We start from the raw sequence: 23,426 nt of genomic DNA, 5'->3' as shown, positions 1-23,426 counted from the left end.
GACAACAGTGGAGCACTTTTTTAAAAGCCTGAGGGGCATATACACATTCCCACATCGGAAAAGGTGGCGCCTCTCCAGGTCAGCTCCCACCAGGGGGCCTCGCGGCCATCTGATGCTCCGCCTTCCCCAGGACTCAGGTTCCTCCCACTCAATCCGGTGCTAGGGGCTCTTTTTCCAGACTGGTCCGCGGCTCCTTGTGCGCATGCGCACCCCGAACCGCCAGCAGGCGGGGGGGCGGGGTCACGTTGCGTCATCGGGGCGCGCTCTACGGACGACGCTGCGGGGTTGCCGGAAGTTGAGCGGCGGTAAGTGAGCCGTGCCGGTGAGGGAGTCGCGGGGTCCTTTGGCGTTGGTTTTGGAGGCCCGGCGGGAGGGGGCGAACTCAGCGGCGAAGGCCAAGGTCACGGAGGGTCTCAGATCCTCCATTCCCCCCCGCATCACTGACTCTCGTTCTCGCCCTCCTTCTCCAGTTACTTCCCCTCCGACTCGGGCAGCCCGGGTCTTCCGACCAGGAAGGTCCTAATTTCCCATGTCAGTCCCCTGGGTCCCCGACAGGAGTGCTCCGAACCCGGGTGTGGGGACTCGGGAGCGGGGCCGCCGGGCTGCTGGTCCCGGCTTCGCCCGGAGGTGCGGTGGGACTGAGCCTTCTGAGTGACGAGAACGTTATTTTGAAGCGAGGACGGCAAGTTGGGCTTTTCTGAGCTCAGGTTCTTGATTCCTCGGTTTGGTCCAAGGGTTGCGAACTTGAATGCGTAGTCAGGTAATGTAAATGGAGGTGTAAGAAAGTGTCTATGTCATAAACAGAGGCAAACTTTTATTTTTGCTGAGTTTTGAGTTTTAGGAGCACAACACTAGCGTAGATGATGTTGGAGAAGCGAAACAAACTCCAGTGTGTGCACATGTGGTCAGTCTCTTGATTTTTTAAACCCTGGCAACTAATACAATTTTTAAAAATTGGCAACTCATTAAAACGTTTTGTGCAACCGAAACCAGGCATATCTGTAGCTGCCAGTTTGGGTCCCAGACTTCCATTCCCGTTAAATACAGTGGGGCCTTGACTTACGAGTTTAATTCGTTCGGAGACCGAGCTCGTTAAGGAGCTCGTTAACTCAAATTACTCTGTCAACTCAATGCAAAAAATCGGCCGAGAGACAACTGGTATCTCAAAAAACTCGTTAGTCGGGACACTCGTAAGTCAAGGCCCCACTGTATTTGGATTTCTTCTGTGATACCCGCACTGGTTAAATTTAAGTGACAGAAGCTTACTACTGGCTACTCCTATTTGGTCTCCCCTCCCCGCCCCCCAGCTCTGAAAGTTATAAGTTGAGCTGAAAGCGGTTACCCAGGAATTTCAGCTCCTTATCCCTCCTTCAGGCTCCTAAGGATTTCACTTCTAGTTTATTGCCCACACGACTTTGAAAGCTGCTAGTTTGTCTTCCTCTTCCCACCTTTTCCTCTCCAGGCTAGGCTCTTTAATTTTATTTGAGAGAGAGAGAGAGAGAGAAGCGTCGATTGGTTGTTCCACTTATTTATGCACTCATCGGTTGCTTCTTTGTATGTGCCCTGACCTAGGATTGAACCCACAACCTTGGTGTGTTGGGATGATGCTCTAACCCAGCGGTTCTCAACCTGTGGGTCGCGACCCCTTTGGGGGTCGAAGGACCCTTTCACAGGGGTCGCCTAAGACCATCGGAAAACACATATGTAATTACATATTGTTTTTGTGATTAATCACTATGCTTTAATTATGTTCAATTTGTAACAATGAAAATACATCCTGCATATCAGATATTTACATAACGATTCATAACAGTAGCAAAATTACAGTTATGAAGTAGCAACGAAAATAATTTTATGGTTGGGGGTCACCACAACATGAGGAACTGTATTAAAGGGTTGTGGCATTAGGAAGGTTGAGAACCACTGCTCTAACCGACTGAACTGTTTGGTTAGGGCTCATTTTTTTTTTTTTTTTTTTTTTTTTTTACCCACAGACAACTCCACAACAGCTGAGAATTTTGTTATGCACCACTGACATTGAGGCATGGAGCCTTCTTTTTAATCCTGGGGGCAGCAGTGGTGGTGATAGTTAATAGTACAATACTTTTAATGGGTGGTAGGTGTTTCAGATCCGGATAGATGCTTTAAAAAAAGAAAGAAAGGAACATAGTAATGGGACGGAGAGTAACTGGGGGAAGCAGAAGAAGCTTTTCTCTGAGGAGGTGACATAACTTCTCATGTCACATGAAGGCATCAGAGAAAGCTTCATGTGACATAATTTTGAAACCATTTAAGAAGTTAAGTATAGGGCTCATTCAACCACAGGTCCTTTTTCTGTTCCCAGCCAGCCTCTCATAATAAAGAATAAGCATAAGTATTTATTGAGCTTCTGCTGTGCTTGGCACTGCTCCGCAAGCTGGAAATAGTAAAACGAGTAAGATACACGTCCCTGTCCTCAAGGAATTTTTTCTTCTAATTCAAGGAGATAGACACAGCACTGTTGTATGAAGCTATTGTAGATGTTTGCTGGAGGAGGATTTAGGGTGCTCATAGGTCAGACTCAGGCATCAGGGAAGACTTCTGTGAGGAGGTGTCGCCCTGCCCAAGTCCTGAAGGTGAGAGGTGGGAAGATAGAGCAGACTCTGGGGGTGGTGTGAGCAAAGGGCTGTGGGTGACAATGCATGACCTGCTGGTAGTTCACCCAAGCTGGAGGGTGGAGTTGTAGGATAAGAGGTGACTGAAAAGGCAAGCAGGAGACAGATCATGAAGGGCCTTGTGGGCAATAGCATGTTATGAACACAGACTTTGGAATCTCAAATACTTGTGTACCAATACGAGCGTTGCTGCTGAACTAGTTTTGTGACCTAGGGCAAGTCACCTTCTAAGCTTTAGTGTTCTCATCCATAAAAAGAGGAAATATAAGCCCTCCCAAGGTTGATGTGAGAATTGTATAAGTGTTATCCAGTTGGCTCTGGTAGATGACAGACAATAAACTGCAGCAGTTAATATTGCCATGCGGAGAAGTTTGGACTTTACTTTGAAAGGGTGGTGCTGGAGAATGGGGCACTGAGGGATTTTAAATAAGGTGTGACAGGCTCTCATCCGTTCTAAATTACCCAGGTAGCATTGCGGTGATTACATTGAACAGGATGGGACCAGCAGGGAGACCAGTCAAGGCACTGTTGCTGTGGTCTAGGTGACAGAAGGAGGCCTGAATCAAGGCAGTGATTGTGGAGAGGGAGAAGGGTGGGTGGATTTGAAAGGTAAAGGAAGTAGGATTTGCTGGACTGGTGTGACTCCATACAGGGAAGAGGAGGGAGAAAGGAATCAAGATATTGGGGTAGGGGAGAATGAATCCTCTGCGTGGTAATAAGTAGTAACAGAGTTCTTTGATTAGAGTTCCCTGATTATTCCTGACCTTCTCTCAGATTGCCTCAGTCCTCCACTTTTACCCATGGGATAGCGAAGTTCACAAATGCCTTCCTCTTCTTCTCTATCCCCCAATCCTTACTTACATTTTTCTCAGTGTAAGTAAGACCCAATTGTGATTCAAGGGAGAAAAAATAGGTGGTGCCTTGCTACCAAGTAGACAATATGCACCTCCATGGTTTTGGCAGACTGGGTCACAGCCTATTCATTTGGTATCAGTCCAGCCCCAGAATGATTACCGTTGACATTACCTCATACTTTCTTCATTCTGATTACCCTCCTTTGAACTTGTTCTTGTTTGACAGTCTCTCTTTGTGTGGTGTAGAAAGGAAGTCCTCTTTCCTCAAGGAGTCTGGTCATGAAAAGCAGGACTTTTTCTTGAGATAACCCAAGGCCCAATCTGGCTTTGTTGTAAACACACACATCACATCGTGCTCTTGACACTGTCACACTGTCAGCTCTTAGCATTGCTCAGTGCTTCTCATTTGTACATGAGCAGCTCTCTTACCTCTCTCCTTGTCTTTCACATTTTTATTCCTTTCCCAGTCTCTTAACCGTGCCTTTGAGTCTCCCAGTCATCAGACCTCGATGTTGCCAGAACTCCTAAACATTTTTCCTTCCTAATCTTTTGAATTCTTCGCACATCCGATATTGCCTGATATTCTTTCACATATGAAAAACCACTCCTGCTTTGTAGTATTTCTCTGGCCATTTCCCCCTGAGATTCCATTGTGGGCTCTTTTCCTCCTTTTGTCACTTAAATGCTAGTTTTCTCCAAGGCTCTGCCTTCTCTACTTTTCCCAGCTTCAACTCCCATTTATGTGCCAGTGACCCTGGCTCTACTTGAGCCTGGATCTCTCCTGAGTTGCCCGCCCTCAAATTCACCAAGTTCAAAGTGAAGCTCAGCATCTCCACCAAACCTGTGATTCACCATTCTGTAGTCTCACTCATCCTCCTTCTTCCATTTAGTCATTCAGAACAGAACCCTGGGAGTCATTGTGGACTTTTTCGCTCTCATACCATCGGTCTGAGCCCAGGTAGTCATCAGAATCCTTGATATCGATTGACACGTCTTCGTCTTCTCTGTTTTCTCTCCTACTGCCTTAAATCAGGTTCTTCTTACTTCCTGCCTATATTCCTGCATGGCCTCCAAGCTGGTTGTCCTGCCTTAGCAGTCTGGCCCTCACTGGTGTTTGTGCCCTTTCTGAAATACAGATCTTTGCTAAAATACAAATCCCTGTTTCTTCAGTCTAAGTTAGATACCCCTCCTTCCTCCTCCCATAACACCCTATACAACATCACATTGTACTCTCCTAATTTTACCCACAAACTGCCATACTGTCTCTCCTGGTCTGTCTAACCCTTAAAACTATTAGATCCTTAAAAGCAGGAACCATAGCTTTCTTTGCCATTGAATCCTGAAATATAGCACAGGGACTAGTACATAATATGATTGTTTATTGGAGGAATAACTAAATGGAAACTCCAGTGACTTTGGCACATGTTTTGTTGATATTAGTTCTACTTTTGAGTACCGTGTGTCAATACATTATTTTCTAATTGAATCCTCACAATAATTCTGTATCATATGTGGTGTCCCATCTTATACATGGGGAAATAGGCTCAGAGAAGTTAAATCACTTGCACGAGGTTGTGTGGCCAGAAGCAGAAGTGGGATTTGAACTTTGGTCTCTTTGGCTTATGAAGAAGCTATGCCCTTCCGTCCTTGTACTGCCTCCAGTGTATCAGACTGCATTGTTGTCCAACTGTGGAGGTTTTTTGGACTGAGATTTATGACCCTATATTTACCTCTGAAATTTTTAATCTTGTTAAAATAGGCCTGTGATTGCAGGCGGTAAGAATCTTTTTTATTCTGAATTTTTGTTATCCGTCGTACTGCCTATTTCTTCCTGCTTCGTGTCATGTGTAGAGCTGATAAGCAAACATTGTTATCCAAGACACTGATAAAATGTAATAACAATACCTTATTGAATTGATTGGTTTGTTTGTTTTACTGCTTAAGCCCTTAACACAAGGTTAAGCATACATGAAATACTTAGTAAATACTGATGAATATTCATTAATATAGTTAAATAAAATACAGTAGTCCCACCTTATCCATGAGGGATATGTTTCTAGACCCACAGTGGATGCCTGAAACCATGGATAATTCTGAACCCTGTATGTATTGTTTTTTCCTATGCATACATACCTGTGATAAAGTTTAATTTATAAATGAGGCACAGTACGAGATTAACAACAATAACTCATAATAAAATAGAATATTTACAATAATATACTGTAAATTATGTGAATGTGGTCTCTCTGACAAAATATCTTATTGTTCTATACTCACCCTTCTTGTGATAAAGTGAGATGATAAAATGCCTATGTGGGGAAGTGAATGATGCAGGCATTGGGTGTAGGCTACTCTTGACCTATCTATACATCAGGAGGATCAGCTGCTTTGGGTAATCCTGGATCATTGAGCCATGATGATATCTGGTCAGATGTCCAGAGTAGGTGATGTCAATAGTTGAGAATCCTTGAAAATTGAAGGGTTTGTTTTTGTTTACTAACAGGGGGGTAGCATATACAGTGTGGATACGCTGGACAAAGGGATGATTAACAACCATGGCAGGACGGAGCTGGCCGGTGCAAGATTTCATCACACTACTTAGAACAGTGTGCAATTTAAAACTTATTAATTGTCCTGAAATTTTTTAATTAATATTTTTGGACTATGATTGACCTTGGTTAATTGAAACTGTGAAACAGAGGGAACTACTGTAAAAATAAATTGGACAGGACCAAAGACTGAGCCAAAGACTTACCACTATCAGTTCCTTTCTTATTACATCATTTAATTCCTTAATCAGCATTCTTTGAATAATATTATCTTACCAGTTCTTAATTCTTCTATGTTAGTATTTAATTCCTACATCTTCATCTTATCTACTAGGCTATCTGGAGCAGTCTTGTCAGAGACCTTGCTGAGTTCCAGATATATCCTGTTTATGGCTCTTCTGTGGTCAAGGCAGAAATAAGTTATTTTGTAGTGCCGCCTTCTTAAATAAACCATAGTGGCCTCTTGTGATTACTCAGTACTGCTGCATACAGTTGTGCAGGTTGTGTACTGTGCAAGAGGTCACATCTAGGGGGTTCTGTTTAGATCATAGGTATTATGGATGTATTTTTATAATGACAATTATTTTATTTTGGCAGACAAGAGTAAAAAGCCTTGAGCTTTCTGAGAAATGGAAGGAAAATGTCTTAAAGGGTACAATTTTCTAATTGTACATGTGGACTAGAATGGCTCATATGGCATTTTTCCTTGGAGCAAAGTATCTGTTCAGTGGGATATAGAATCCATCCTTATTCTCATCTTTGGAAATCAAATATCTTGAAAATCTGAAATCAAGTACTGGCTTGCCCCAATTTTTTAGCACTTCTCTCATTTTCCAGAACTACTTAATAGTCCCAAAAGTGGAAACCACAGAAACTGTTATTCATAAGCAAGCCTTCATTTTTTTCAGCCAGCTTTTAGGAAACAATCACAGATTTTAGTTATTGGTTGACATTAAGGACTCCCCAGCAATTCAGGTAAATCCAGGTGGCTGTACCTCATGTATAGAATGGAGCAATGTGACACTGTTGATTGATGAATGTAACAAAAACCACTCAAAAGTAGACATGCTGTTTGTTTTCCATCACCCTTGTGTTGTCTCTTTCTCCACTTCCCAGATTTCCTCAGCTTTTACTCTCACTCCTTCATAGGCATGCCACACCCCCACAATACTGGTATCTAGTGGGTCTGTTCTCAAAAAACTGAGGCTGGATGAGAGCAGATTATAGGTGAAGGTTCGGGTTATTACAATAGAAAAATAAATAAAAGAAAAACAATTCCCAGAAGTAACCAGTGAGAATGCAGGTTACAGTTTGAAGACTATGGAAGTGACTGATTGACCTAAAGGAACAAATGTTGATTCTGTAGGGTAGGTGGCTCACATGCAGGTGAGGGGACAACTCGTCCGTAATAGCAATTTTCCTGCCTGCTTATGTAATCAGCTATTGCCACCTAACAGAACAGTCACAAAAAGCCATTTTGTCTTGTGGAGGCATCCGTTTGGCTTAGGGGCATCTTGACTCAAATGCAATTTTTAAAAGAAATTGAGGCATCTGTACCCAGCTGGTTCCCCTATGGGAGTCCTGAGTTTTCATCTCCCTGTAAAGCCTAATCTTTCTTCTAAGTTTGGAACTTCTCCCCCTTGTTTTGGAAATGAAGGTTTTTTAAACCTCCCTCTTTAGCAGTCTTGCACATTATTTCCAAAACTCACGAAGTTGCAGAAGCAACATTAGCCTACAGAACGTGCATTGGCCCCATATGCCAGAGGGGCCCTCTCCCCACTTCTGGCCATCTCCACCTCCTTTTTACCCATCAGCAGCTAAGAACATATTCTATTTGTCAGTGGGACTTGGTCATGTGGTTTGGTGCTTATTTTAATGACTGCCAGAGCTCGAAGCCCCACAGCTGGGAAAATGAGAACAGAAGCTTGATCTATGTGCTCCATTTGGCCCAGAGGAGCTACTTCAGGACCAAATTGTGGTTATTCTGGCACTTCTGCTAAGTGAACGGCCCCATGTGGCCTCAGAGAAATTGAACAGAGTGCTCCTCATCCCTTAGAACTTGTCCCCTGGACTTCCCCTGCATGATCTATAGCAGGAGACCATCTGTTTCATTTTAATTAAACTGCCTCTGTGACTACCATGAAGAGTGCTGAGATTTCAGTGAGATGTGTTTTGAGGCAGGTAAAGTTTTCATAGTGAGCATGGGGAAAAGCAACCACACTAGTCAGGCACTGTTGTGTGTGGGGGTGGAATGGGGGGGTGACAAGAAAAACCGATAGCAGCTACCATTATTGACTGCTGGCTGTATTCCAGGCACTGTAACAGGCGCATCACATACATTCTCATTTAGCCTTCCCAACAACCTCCTAGGTTGGGTGTAATTATCCTTATTTTGCAGATGAGGACATCAAGGCACAGGGGATGCAGTTACCTGCCCATGTCTATTCAGCCAGTGAGAGGTGGAGCCAGAACTCAAAATTGAGTTTGTCTGACTGAAGACCAAGCTCCCAACTACCTTAGCTTTTAGCATTTTCTCTGAACCATTCAAAACTCCTGTGCCCTTCCCAAGCAAACAAACAAAAGCCCAACAATACACATGGGAAAATTATCGTTAGAGATTTTTTAGTATAGTCAGGCTGGTCTGTTTTTCTGCCCTCCTTCCAAGGGCCTAGTTTCCCTAAAGACAGGTTTGTTTGTTTTTCTATCTCTCTGATTGCTGTTTCCTTTCTACCAGTTGTACCTCTTCATTTCAAAAATCCTGTACTGGTGTAATATTTGCTGTGTCCAATCCTGTTGGTCTCCCCCAGAGGGAGAACGATTGGGCAGACTCAATCCAGGAAGCACTTTTGCTCCAATCCTATCTAATAATAAACAAACATGGTAATTAACCATACCTTCGCTACTAGCACCATTGGCTGATCAGCGCGATATGCAAATTAACTGCCAACAAAGATGGCGGCTAATTTGCATACGGCAGGCAGGGCGGGACCCCGGGAGCCACCATCCAGGCCCCCGTGTGAGACCCCAGGAGCCACTGGAAAGCCAGGCCGCAGGCAAGGTGGCCACCTGGGACCCAGGAGCCCATAGGCGAGGCCGGCGAAGCAGCGATCAAGCTATGTCGGGGAGGGTCGGGGGCAGAAGGAGCTACAGGAGTAGCTCTGGCCGGAGAGTGAAGACTCCCGCCGGAGCGAGGAGCAAAGACTGAAGGCTCCAGCCGGAGCGAGGAGCAAAGACTGAAGGCTCCAGCCGCAGCGAAGACTGTGTCCAGAGTGAAGATGGAAGGCAGTGGCCAGAGTGAAGGTCTGGGTCCCGGTTGCCAGAGGAAAACTGGTGCTGGCAGCCAGGGGAAAGAAAGCCTATTGCATGAATATTCATGCAATGGGCCTCTAGTTAATTTTATAAGATGCAAAACCAAAATACTTGCATCTTCTTGGCTTAATGATGCTGACATATGTGTGAGAGTGTTCTTTGTAGACTGCATTTACCATTTCATAAAGATGTGTTTGCATCATTACAAGGTACATATTGTAGACCAGCAAATGTGGCCTTGGAATCTGGTCTTACAATCTGTTTTCCCCTCAGCATCCTTGCAGATCTCTGCTACTCTCAAAAAGATTTTTCCCAAAATGTCAGTCTCCCTAAAAACAAAATACATTATTGTCACCTTCAAAGGATCAAAAATAACAGGTTTAGAAAATCATTTAGTCCAGGGGTCAGCACACTACAGCTTGCAGGTCAGATCCTGCTCAGGGCCTTTGTGTGTGTGTGTAGCTATGAGCTAAGAATGTTTTTTACATTCTTCAAGAGTTGTAAAAAAAAAGAGAAAGAAAATATGACAGGAACTGTTTTGGCCTGCAATGCCTAAAATATTTACTATCTGGCCCTTTTCAGAAAAAGCCTGCCAACCCCTGGCCTCTTGCCTGACTGCCTGATACAGTAATCCTTTGTGCACTGTTACTTGGCAAATAATCATCTAATATATGCTTGAACACTTTCACTAATGGAAAATTCATTTTCTTTCCAGTCACTTTATTTCCTATTTGGACAATTCAGGCTATTAGTAATTTTTAAAATCTACTGAAATTTGTCTCACTATAGCATCCATCCTTTGGCCCTTTTGTGGGGAAAAGAGCTGTTATTTCATGTCAACATTTACTGAGCTAATATACTCTAGGCACTGTGCTAAGTGCTGAAAAAAGATGAATAAGACATGTTTTTTTTCATCAAGGATATCCCAGGTGTTATTTCTTGGCACTAAAGCAGTTGAGCTGGCAGTGTTACCTCTCTCATTCCCTGTCTTTGAGCCATTGGGTTAGGACTTTTGTCTTTAATGATTTTACTTATTTTTGAATTGTTATCCCACACACACAAAATTCAGAAGGGCAAAGGGTCATACAGTGAAACTAAGGTTCTCCTGACTCTGGTCTCCTGACCCCATAGCTTCTTTCTTAGGAAGTCACTACTAATATACATTTCCTGTAGGGATTTGATGTTAAAGAACAGCACAAACACAAGGTTTAGGTTCATTTGGACAGAAACTTTTAATTAAGTCTCCAAAGGTACTATTTTTAATCTATTTGTAAGTTTCTGAGAATGACTTAGTTTTATTTTCATAAAAGCCTGACATTTGCACCAAGTTTGGGTGTTAGACACAGCCCCAGAGGGTCCCTATTGCTTAACCACTCACCTACTTTTTCAGTTTAATCTTAACTAGATGTTTTGGTTACTGCTGGGATTCTTGTTCATTACAGTATTGAATTCTCATGAAAGCCCTTCCTCTTTCATTGGAAGTAACACAATCCCTTCTTGTGTAACTCCTGAGTTTCATATCCTGAATATGATAGAAATAGTTTGAAATAAAATTGAGCCATACTTATAATGATGCCTCTGTCCGTTTCTTTTCTTGACTATGTCAGTATGTAATGTTGAAGGCCAGAAATCTCACTGTCTAGGGTTGTATAGGCAAGTCTTAATTTTTAGGAAGCAGGTAATGTTTGGACCTAGGTTAGTTACACATAAATGACTTTGTATCAATGACTCACTTCCCACTCCCTCCAGAATTCCCTCTCATGGTTACTTCTTTAACCTTCCCTTCCAGTTTAGGGAAGATGGCAATGTGACATAGATGTATAGGTTCCTAATGATACATTTATATTTGAGTATCCTATTTAGATGTTTCCAGCAGACACCTAATCACATGTTGCTGCTGTTGCTTAAGACCTTCCCGTTTTCTTAGCCTGTCAAACAACCGTTCAGCAGCTGAACACCAGCCATATTCTTTTGTGAAATAGGCTCTTGGATTCTGTTTGGAATTTCTCAACGATCAAATAAGTCAGAAATGTTTGAGGGATATATCTGTTATGCAGATTACTTTCTTAGTATGCCTGTCCTTTATCTTCTAAGTGGTCGTCCTGAGTAACTTCACCAGCTGCTGCAGTGCTGTGTGGAAGAGAGTTTTCTCCTTTGTCCCTGGCACTGGTAAAATTCCATCTTGAACTCAGCAGGTCATCAAAGTGATGATGTGAACAGGTTTCTGTTGACCTTTTAGAGTGTGTAGGGACCAGATGACCCATCACACAGAGGAAACCCATTTGTACCACTCTCTGCTACTGTGTTGAGTTCCTTCCATATTCAGTGATTGCTCTGGCTTTTTCTTCTTGGTTGTCGAGTCAAGAGAAAATGTGTTGTGTGTGTGTGTGTGTGTGTGTGTGTGTGTGTGTGTGTGTGTGTTTTCAAAATAATTGGTTATTTTTTAGCATATGTGGGGCTGATGGGCAATATAAAGGTTCTGAAAGGGGGGAGTAGGGTACGCCTTCCTTCAAGGAAGTATAGTATAGTATGAAAGACGGGGCTTTGAAGCCACCAGACCTGGGTCATAAACTCAGCTGTTCCACTTTCTGTGTGACTGGGCAAGTTACTTAACCTCTTCCTTCTTCCCGTTTTCTTTTCTGTACAGCCACTATTACAGTGGTCCTCCCTTATCCATAGTTTCACAGTACTTGTTACCTATAGTCAACCGTGGTTTAAAAATATTAAATGGAAAATTCCAGATATAAACAAGTCATAAGTTTTACGTTGCACACCATTTTGAGTAGCACGATGAAATCTCATGCCATCCCACCTGGGACGTGAATCATCCTTCTGTCCAGTGTATCTCCACTGTATATGCTACCTGCTCATTAGTCACTTAGTAGCCATCTCTGTTATCAGATAAACTGTCTCATTAGCACAGGGCTTGTGTTTAAGTGACTCTTATTCATACTTACAGTGGCCCCAAATCACAAGAGTAGTGATACTGGCAATTGAGATATGCCAAAGAGAAGCCATAAAGTGCTTCTATAAGTGAAAAGGTATGAATGTATAGGAAAAAAAACATAGTATATAGGTTCGATACAATCCGCAATTTCAGGCATCCACTGGGCATCTTGGAACATATTCCCCACAGAGAAGAGGTAACAATATTCAATGATTTTTAAAAGGGTATGATCAAAAAAGCAAGGACGGCTTGGCCAACATGGCTCAGTAGTAGAGCATAGACCTATGAACCAGGAGGTCACAACTTGATTCCCGGTCAGGACACATGCCCTGGTTGTGAGCTTGGTCACCATTGTGGGGCATGCAGGAGGCAGTCCATCAATTATTCTCTCTCACTGTTAATGTTTCTCTCTCTCCCTCACCCTTCCTCTCTGAAATAAATAAATAAAATATATATTTTTAAAAGCAAGTATGGTTCGTGGTGATAAATGCTCTAATGGAAGTTTTCCTTTGGAGAAGGGAACTACTGATATCTGCTACTATGGGTTTTAATGGAAGTTTCATAAAGGATCTTATGAGATGAGACATTTTCCTGGTAGATGGGGAGAGGTTTCCAAGGGGCATTAGCAAAGGCATGAGGCCGAGAAACTGGCGGGCTAAGGCAGGGATGACACCTGACTCTCTGTGTCTTAAGTCTAGTAAGGGTTTGGTTGGTTGGTTGATTGGTTGGTTGGTTAACAAGGGAGCCACCAATACAGATCAGTTCTGTGGCACCTTATTGTTTAGAGAAGATCGGGACTGAAGTCAGTGACCCATGAACACATTTCTGCGGGGAGTGGAGGTGTGAGATGGCATTGTTTGGTGCATGACGCTGCAGGTCCATACTAAGGCAGCAGAGAGTTTTAAAGACAGTGGTGCATTGTCCTTTGTGATCAACTAAGCTTATTGATTATGTAGAAAAATATTTAATTATTATAGTTCCCACTTCTTGTTTTCTGTTTGTTTTTCTGCGTTTGTTAAGTCCCCATTGTGAAAGTTTTATTAATTCCTAATTGGATTTCTGTTGGCAAAGAATATTTTTAAATATGACAAACACATTAAGCCTGTTGAAAAACAACCACCTATGAAGAATCCAGTAGCAAACTTAACTGGCCTCTGGAACATGCCGGGACACACACAGTTGGTTACTTTCTCATGCTGATTCTACCCTTACAGCATGTTCTGTTTTTAATAATCTACCCTCAAATTCCACTTTAGAAAGCTACCACTGAGCTCCTTTTAAAAATTAAAATCCAATGGCATTGACCAGGCCTCGTTTTCTCCTCCTTCTCCTTCTCCTCCTCCTCCTCCTCCTCCTCCTCCTCCTCCTCCTCCTCCTCCTCCTCCTTTTTTTTACTTTTAGTGTTTTTTGCCACCATTTGTCATTACTCTCTTTAGACTTTTTCTTTTCTTTTTTCTTTAATGCAGTGTGCAGATATAGTTTAATCTTTTCTTGATAATGTTTGCTTTTTAAATTTATTTTTTATCATTTACAGTATTATAAATGTTCCCATTTCCCCCCCTTTCCCTCCTCCTCCACTCAACCCCTGTCCCATCCCAGGCCTTCATTACACTACTGTCTGTGTCCATCGGCTATGCATACATGCATAGAAATTCTCTGGTTCACCTTCTTCCCTCACCCTAACCCCCCTCCTCTCTGAGATCTGTCAGTCTGTTCCATGCATTCATGTCTCTGGACCTATTTTGTTTGTCAGTTTATTTTGTTCATTAGATTCCACATATATGTGAGATCATGTGGTATTTGTCTTTTACTGGCTGGCTTATTTTGCTTAGCATAATAATCTTCAGAACCATCCATGCTGTCACAAAGGGTAAGAGATCCTTCTTTTTTAAAACCTGTAATACCTGACTATTTAGTCAGGAAAACTGACCTCTTTTCCCTTAGATTGTAAAATTTAAAAAATGACAACAGTAGCTGTCTGGTGTGAATTATTCAAAATTATACCTATTTTTTTTCAGATCGGTAAAAAATGTATTTTTTGGTGTGTTGCAGAATTTTAGTAGTTAGTTTATAAGTGCCATGAGATGAAAAAGGTTGAAGATCGCTGGTCTAGGACTCTCTTCCTGCCTCCTTCAAAGCCATTTTGCCACCGTATACTTGTCATATTTCCTGTTCCAAACTGTCACTTGCTTCCCACTCCAGAATTCTTCAGCCTCACTTTTTTTTTTTTTAATCCTTACCCAAGGATATGTTTTCATTGATTTTTAGAGGGAGGGAGGAGAGACAGAGACAGAGACAGAGACAGAGAGAGAGAGACATTGATGTAACAGAGAAACCATTGGTCATTTTTTTGTGCCCTGGGAACCAAACCCACAATGTAGGTGTGTGCTCTGACCGGTATTTTGAACCTACAACCTTTTGGTGTGGATTCAAAATACCGGCCAGAGCTACCTAGCCAGAGCTAGCCTCACTTTTGAAGCCTTCTCCATCCATGTCCTGCGTAACCCACTTAGCTTTGTGTGTGCATTGCTGTGGAATGGTACCAGCCCTCCTACTATAAAGAGCTAGGCTCATGCATCCTCGTTTCTACCACAGCAGTTCTCTGTCTTTTTCCTTCAGCCCTCTGCCCATCTTCAATACCCTACTCCTTCACAGAAGCTTTCTCCCTGCTCTGCTCCACACTCCATGTTGATTTTTAGCACCTTTATGTAATTCTAACTTTGCATTTTTCATATAGATAACTATCAGTCCAAAGCTCCTTATCTCTAATTCTAAAATCCAACAAGTTTGGAAGACTGAAAGCTATTTAATAACCTTGGCACAAAACTCAGGCAAAATCTCTTTGAGTTAATGTAAACTGTCTTTTTAATTTATTTATTCCATCTAGTGTGCCTATTTATACATTCTGCTGCAGAAATATGAATTTGGTGATGGGGTAGTTGGACAGGATGGAAAGTGAAGGGAACGTATCAACCCGCACTTTTTGGAACTGCCAAGTTTCTCTAGTATTGTGCTTCTCAGACTGGGGTACCTGTACCCATGAGAGTGTGCAGGGAATATAGGGAGTTACCATGTATACCAGCTCGATTGCCAGGGGGGTCACCTTTATTTGATGATTTGAGGGAAAATATGAAATATTAAAAGAAAATGTAGTAAGGCACAAAATTTTCATGCATTTAAAGGATAAAAGGTGAGATTTCAGAGAAATGCAGGCACTGTGGTTAGCTGGGAAGAAACGTCTTCATTCTCCTTGGCTAGAGTGCTCAAGCACTGTCCCATTGGTCTATTTGTCTGTTTTTATGCCAGCGTGGTACCTTTTGCTTTTTCTTTTTTCTTAGGATTTTTTTTTTCTATTTGGGGTCTTCTGTGCTTCTATCTAAATGTTAGGAGAGTTTTTTTCTATCTCTGTAAGACATGCCATTGGAATCTTGATAGGGATTGCATTAAATCTATAGATGTCGCCAAAACCGGTTTGGCTCAGTGGATAGAGCGTCGGCCTGCGGACTGAAAGGTCCCGGGTTCGATTCCGGTCAAGGGCATGTACGTTGGTTGCGCGCGCACCCCCAGTGGGAGATGTGCAGGAGGCAGCTGGTCGATGTTTCTCTCTCATCGATGTTTCTAACTCTCTATCCCTCTCTCTTCCTCTCTGTAAAAAATCAATAAAATATAAAAAAAAAAAAAATCTATAGATGTCTTTTGGTAGTATTGATATTTTAACAATATTAATTCTTCCAATCCATGAACACCGGATACCTTTCCATTTCTGTCTTCTTTGACTTCTTTCATTAATGTTTTATAGTTTTCAGTAGAGATCTTACACTTCCTCAGTTAAATTCATCCTAAGTATTTTATTGTTTTTGATACTAATATAAATGGGGGTAGATTTCTTTGTTTCTTTTTCAGGAAGTTCATTTTTAGTGCTTAGAAACACTACTAATTCTTGCATGTCAATTTTATATTATGCAACTTTACTGAATTCATTGATTAGATCTAGCCATTTTTTGGTTGAGTCTTAAGGATTTTCTCTATATAAAATTGTGTTATCTGGGAATAGAAACAGTTTTACTTCCTTTCTTTAAACATTATTATAAATGTTTATTTTTACCATGTTTTGTGCTATTTAGTTGTGTTCTATTTTGTTTTTTCAGTAGGCACCAAATAATGGCTGCAGCTACGGGGGATCCTGGACTCTTTAAATTGCAGTTTGCCCCCTTTAGCAGTGCCTTGGATGTTGGATTTTGGCATGAGTTGACCCAGAAGAAGCTGAATGAGTATCGGCTGGATGAAGCTCCCAAGGACATTAAGGGTTATTACTACAATGGTAGGCAATATTAAACTCCATTTCCATCATCTTCTGTTACCTTCTCTGCCCTCCAGTATAGGGTCAGCTTTCTTTTAGCAAGGACACCTTTGTCTTTTACAACTAATGGTCTTCCCCAGTTTCTATTTTACTTCCTGACTTTTGACCCAAGTTTATTTTTACCTCTTTTTTCCCTGTTGTGGGAAAAGGAAAGGGAGCTGTAAAACTCCAGTTATTAATCCAAAGAACTAATACTGATTACTTAGTATTGCTGGGGAGAGGATTGGAAATATTTTTTCCCAATGAAATTTTTTTCTATATTCTTGGCAAATTTCTCAAATTCACAAAAGCTCTGTCATTTTATGCTAAGCCTCTGTTATAACCACGAATTGGACGGGGCACTTTGGGCTCAACAAAGAGAACAAAATTACTCACAAATATTTTTGTTTTGAATGCTGCTTTTAATGACTTACGATTGAAATGTGATAATGCTTCTGTGCAGGTGATTCTGCCGGGCTTCCAGCTCGCTTAACATTGGAGTTCAGTGCTTTTGACATGTGAGTATTTTTTGCTCCAAATCTATAGTGAAGAACACTGTTTGCTGTTTTCAAGAAATGGGTACTCTTAGCCTCTCTCATAGGTGGACCACAGAGAAACTAAGGTAGCTCCTGGTGAATAGAGCCAGTTCCTCATGATTCTCTTTACCTCCTATAACACAGAGACAAATGCTAGATGCTTAAGACTATCTCATTTATTTTTTCAGCAGGTGTTTATCAGAGCCTGTTTGGTACCAAGTACCATGTAGATTGATTGATACTTAGATAACATTCCTCTTGAGTTTGATTGTAGTTAATATTTTGTGATTCTTTATTGGTATTTCTTGATTTATTCCTTTAGTTGGTTATCCATCAGCATCACTGAATGTGTATTAGGCTACTTCTATATAGAAGCTACCGTGCAAGGTATTCTAGGGATATACATAGAAATATGACATATATCCTCAAAGAGTTTTTTGTCTGGTTGGAGGCCATGGGGAGTTGATGCAGAGAAGAGAGGCATTTATTGATTTAAATAGCTAAGCATTTTCACATACATAAATAATCTTTTCAGACCTGCCAGGTGTAATTTCTTCTTTCTTCCAGATGAGGGAACTATGGGTCAAAAGGTAAAATGGCTTGCCAAAGGTCACATGTGGCCTAATTTAGGAAGCTCTAATGAGAGAAAGGTAAAGTGTATTTCTGAGGTTGCATTGAGTAGCCAGGGGCATTTTGTTATCATCTACAGAAATAGAGAAACCGGAAGGGGGCTAAAATTTTAGGAGGAGGTAAGTTTGTTTTAGAACATGTTGAGATGACAGCATCTAGTAGAAATGTCCAGAGGCACTGGAGTCAAGCAGGGTTGGTCAGACTAGGTTTGAGAGTCTTCCACGAAGAAAAGATCATGAGGCTGTAAGAGAGGAAGAGACTCTCCTGTAAGAAGAACAAAGGGCCAGAACATACCTGATTAGGGAGGACAAGAAGATTCAGAACTACCAAAGGAGATGGGAGTTGTCAGAGAGGAGAAAGACCCAGAAAAGAGTTATAGAAACCAAAGAAGGAAATGTTTTCAGGAAGGAAAGAGATGGTCTACAATGTCAGAAGCAGAAAGGTCAGAGTTCAATGCAAGGGTCACTGGATTTGATTAGGTCTTTTGTGGTCCTTGAGAACTGTTTTTCAAACTGAATTCTACACAGAAGAGTGGAACAGGATCCTTGTTGGGGCCCTACAAAACAATTGAGAATTAAAGACTTATAGCAAGCATGTCAAACTCACAGCCTGCGAGCTGCATATAGCCCACAATGAATATTTTTGTGGCCCAGCCAATATAACGGTATGTAAAAAACGTTTTAATAAATATTTCGTAACTTAATTTTTACAATATCCTCTTATACATCTACACCAATAAAAGACAAGCATGAAGATTGACCGTGCCTTTGCTACGCCTTAAGCCACACCCACCAGCCAATCAGAGTGACTATATGCAAATTAACCCAACCAAGATGGTAGCCGGCAGCCATGGAGCTGGAGCAAGCAGGAGGCTTGGTTGCCCCAGTGATGGAGGAAGCCAAGCTTCCCGTCTGCCGCTGCTAGCTCTGAGCTCCACTCAAGGCAACAAAGTTTCAATGATAGAAGATAAATAAACCCCAGATACCTGCTTTCAGCCAGCCGTGGCCATGGAGCTGGAGCGAGCAGGACGCTTGGGTTGTCCCTGGTGATGGAGGAAGCCAAGCTTCCCGCTCGGCCGCTGGCTCTGAGCTCCACTCAAGGCTACAAAGTTTCAATTATAGAAGGTAAATAAATCCCAGAATAAAAAGAAAAAAAGGAGAGGCTGGGAGCTTCCGTCGCTGGGAGGCTTGGCCAGCCTGAAAATGGCCCTCAGCCCCTCACCCAGACTGGCCAGGCACCCCAGTGGGGACCCCCCACCCTAAAGGGGGTGTGGCCAGCCTGAAAACAGCCATCAGCCCTTCATCCAAGCTGGTCAAACCTCCATGCGGTGAGGGTCTCCACTGGGGGGGGACTTGACCAGCCTGCAAACAGCCATCAGCCCCTCACCCAGGCTGGCCAGGCACCCCAGTGGGGACCCCCACCCTGAAGGGGGTGTGACCAGCTGCAAACAGCCATCAGCCCCTCACCCAGGCTGGCCAGGCACCCCAGCGGGACCCCCACCCTGATCCAGGACACCCTTCAGGGCAAACCAGCTGGCCCCCACCCATGCACCAGGCTTCTATCCTATATAATAAAAGGGTAATATGCAAATTGGCCCTAACAGCAGAACGACTGGGAATGACTGGTCACTATGACACACACTGACCACCAGGGGGCAGATGCTCAGTGCAGGAGCTGTCCCCTGGTGGTCAGTGCGCTCCCACAGGGAGACCTGTGCTCAGCCACAGGCCAGGCTGATGGCTGCCAGCACAGCAGTGGTGGCGGGAGAGGCTCCTCAGCAGCACTAAGGATGTCCGACTGCAGCTTAGGTCTGCTCTCTGCTGGTAAGTGGACATCCCCCGAAGGCTGCCGGGCTGCCAGAGGGATGTCTGACTGCCAGCTTGGGCCCGATCCCCCAGGGAGCGGGCCTAAGCCAGCAGGTGGACATCCTCCCAGGGGTTCCAGACTGCAAGAGGGCATAGGCCGGGCTGAGGGACCCGCCCGAGTGCACAAATTTTTGTGCACCGGGCCTCTAGTTATATATATAAAAGCCTACCGTCTTACTGTCCGACCGGTAGCTATGACATGCACTGACCACCAGGCGGAAGACACTCAATGCAGGAGCTGTCGAGTGACAGCAGCTGTGCAGAGTGCCCTCTTGCACTCCAGGACCCCTCAGGGGATGTCAGACTGCCGGTTTCGGCCCAATCCCCACAGGCCAGGCCAAGGTTCAGTTTCCTCATTTCTAACTCTCAGCTTCTAGTGTTCCTTCTAGTTCTGAAAGTGTATGATTTTCTGAGTCCCTCTTTCTTAGGATGGTTGGTGTTATGGACTGAATGTTTGTGTACCCCCAAATTCATATGTTGAAAACCCAATGCCCAAGGTTATAGTTTTAAGTGGTGGGGCCTTTGGGAAGTGTTAGGTCATGAGGGCAGAGCTCTTACAGATGGGATCACTGCCCTTATAAAAGAGGACCCAGAGAGCTAGCTTGCTTCTTCTGCCATGTGAAGACATAGGGAGGAGTGGGCAGTCTATGACCAGAAGAGGGCCTCACCAGAACCCAAGCATGCTGGCACCTTGATCTTGGGCTTCCAGCCTCCAGAACCATGAGAAATATATTTGTGTTGTTTATAAGCCACCCATTCTGCAATATTTTGTGATGGCGACCCAAACAGACTAAGACAGTTCGGAAGTTTAATGAATGCACTTGGAGCTCCTTATTATTGTACTTTGTTTTTATTACTGCACCTCTGCATGGGTTTGTAGGAAAATCTTTATGAATTTATTCATCAAACACTGAATGCTTCTTATATGCAGGATGTGTAGGTGTTAGGAATACAAAGACTTATGAAACACGGAGCTCTGGAGGGGCCCTGGATAGAGGTAGAAGATAAATATTTGCATTATAGTGTGATCTGTGCTGTAAGAAGTATGGAGAGGTCATGGTTATTTCAGAAATACTTATTAATTGTTTACTCTATATCTTGATAATAGAATGTGCTAAGCACTGGGCATACAGAGAGGAATAAGATACAGTTGAAGAGCTAACAGTCCTAGTTCTTACTTACAAATGCCATGAATATTTTAGCTTTGCATAGCACGAGACAAATCCCCTCTACTCTGAGTCCCTGGAAGCCTCTTGGGTCTCTGCCAGAATTAGCAACACAGGATTCTGCTCTCTGTGTTGTTTTATGTCAATGATCACTTTGTAGTCCACTTTGTAGTCCAGGGAGGTGGTCTGCTCTTCTTTCCTCTTAAGGCTTCATCATCCTGGGCCGGGGGGACGACTACTTGCCTTTGTGTGCTGCTTAAGATGGAATTGTCACTTTCAGGTAACAATATATAGGAAGGGAACGAGCCAGGGTGAAAACAGGTGGAGGAAACATTCCCAGTTTCTTAAAGGTCCTAGCCAGGCAAGGACATGCATCACTCCCTCAGATTCTGCTGGGGCGAGTGCAACGCCTCAACTATGTTGCAAGGAAGCCTGGGAAATGTGGTGCCCAGCTACCAGCATCTTATATGTATTCTGTTTCTGTTTAAGAAGAGAATAGATTTGGGTGGACAATTTCTGTATAAACATGAAACTTGTTGTTTTCTTGTTTTTGTTTTTTGTTTCTGTTTTCTTTCCTTGGGCCTCTTTCCCTTGAGGAACATTTATCTTTTTTAGTCATAAGAACTATTTTTCTTTGCTAAGCTTCAAGATGGACTCAATCAGAGAAAAGAGGAGCCCTCAAATAACTTTAAAAGTAGTTAAGGAAAGAAGACTCATGCAAAATTGTCTGTGTGGGCCTCGGGCTGTCTCTTATTCTCTCCTATCTTACTACTACCTAACATAGATCTGAAGTACTAGTTGCTCAAGTTGTTGCATTTACTTACAAGCAGTCTAAGTGCATGGCTGTCAAAATGGGATAGGATGTGGTTGATGGAAAGATACCAATGGACTCTGGAGAGGATGTTATCTTCGGAAACTCACATTATTTTGGAAAGCAGGAGATAATGCAGCATGCTCCCAGACAGAGTATGACTTCCCAGAGTTCCCTGTGGCCATGCAGAACTGTGGAGTAAGATTCCTACAGGTGTGAAAAGCGACCTCAGCCCTTCTGGGGGATTTATTGCATCCTGACCACCTCCACTGCCTGTCTGTTCTGGAGGCTCTGGCCACAGGCCTGGTTTGGCCAAGTGTAATAACAGGTGCAAAACAATCTCAGTACTTTCTTGAGTAATCACTGGGAGATTGAGTGAAGTGAAAGCCAAGATTTCAGAGATAACAGGCCTGGGCTCAGGCCTTTATGAGATCCAGTCTTTAAGATTAATGCACGCATCGTTTTGAGTTCACTGTTGGCTGTAGGGAAGATTTCTAATTCTGTTTTTTTAAACAGCTGTATTGAGGTATGATTTATATACCATAAAACTCACCCTTTAAAAATGTACAATTCAGTGGCTTTTAGTATATTCACCAGGTTGTGCAAACCACCACCACTATCTAATTCCAGGACATTTTCATCACCCTCCAAAAGAAGCCCCTGTGCTCATTAGCAGTCACTCTTCATCCCTTTCTTCTCTCTCTCTCCAACCCTAGATTACCACAAATCTACTTTCTGTCTCCATAGATTTGCCTATCTGGACATTTCATGTAAATGGAATTATAGAAAACGAAACTAACAAGTGTTCAGGACTAGAATTTGAACTACAATCTCTTGTTTCCAAGTCTAGGGCTCTCTCCAGTTCTCATCTGAGCCACCTCTTTGTGGAACAAATGGAACCTGAACCTTGAAAAACTAGAAGAATGGTTTTCTTTCCCATGACCACGTTTTATATTTGTTTCCTGGGTCACTTCCCCTGGTAGAACTTTAATCATGAAAAATGCTTCTCCGTTGAAACGTCCTCTGGTCCTCACTAACTGCATGGGCACTGATGTTCTAGGAGCATAGCTGTCCTGGCAGTTGCTTGAATTCTCATGATGTGGTATCTTCCACTCTCAGAGCAAGGCTTGGGCATGGCTTTCACACACCCAGCACTTTTGGACATTTAAGAAGGAGGGTATCTCCCTCCTCTTGTGCTTGTATCAAAATTAGTTCTTATCCTCTTCCTTCTGTTTCAGCAGTATTTTTTTCAGCACAATGTAGGGTCTAGTTTTTCAACTTCTCCATTTCTTCCTTTTTCCCTTTAGGCTTAATCTCATCTCTTTGTGATATTATTTTTGATGGCCTCATTTTATGTGGATTAGAAATATTCTTATGTTGGGGTAGAGTGGTGACAAACAACCTATGATTGCTAACTTATCAGCTCCCAAAGGAAGACTCCGGACATTGAAAGCTGCTTCACCCCAGGGCTTGGCGTTTGAGCCTTACAGACTGCATTTGGCAGACTCACTGTCACTCATTGCACCCCTTCACACCTGTTCTAGGCTTAGATCTCTTCTTGCAGCCCCTCCGAACCCAATTTTACACAGACTTAGAATGAAGAGACACCGGGTCTTTTAAATACAGCTACCATCAGTACAGTAAATACCAATGCATTTTTTTTTCTGCAGTAGTTGTTAAGTGACAACAATATTAGGCTGCTGAGATGATATTTTTATTTAGCATCATCTGTAACCCCTGAAACACAAGTTAATCATTTTAGAGAA

At 42.8% G+C, this 23,426-nt stretch overlaps 1 protein-coding gene across 2 annotated transcripts in view; it reads left to right on the top strand.

Moving 5' to 3' along the window:
- Positions 1–283: 283 nt before the first annotated feature.
- The window catches only part of ATG7 (autophagy related 7), a 233,230-nt gene continuing 210,087 nt past the window's right edge, over positions 284–23,426 (top strand). Inside the window, exons 1-3 of one of the 2 annotated variants that reach the window (XM_070433619.1) lie at positions 284–305; positions 16,462–16,634; positions 17,116–17,170. In XM_070433619.1, the coding sequence (XP_070289720.1) occupies positions 16,475–16,634; positions 17,116–17,170 (215 nt within the window). In that variant the 5' untranslated portion in view covers positions 284–305; positions 16,462–16,474. The remainder of the gene's footprint in view (positions 306–16,461; positions 16,635–17,115; positions 17,171–23,426) is intronic. The other variant, XM_070433620.1, reaches the window with a different exon arrangement.

The sequence above is a fragment of the Myotis yumanensis genome, unplaced genomic scaffold (assembly GCF_028538775.1).
Source record: "Myotis yumanensis isolate MYYU_CA2020_CCGP unplaced genomic scaffold, mMyoYum1.0.hap1 SCAF_14, whole genome shotgun sequence".
NCBI lineage: Eukaryota > Metazoa > Chordata > Mammalia > Chiroptera > Vespertilionidae > Myotis > Myotis yumanensis.
Note: the sequence above shows the minus strand (reverse complement) of the source record. Positions and strands in the feature narration are given on the sequence as shown.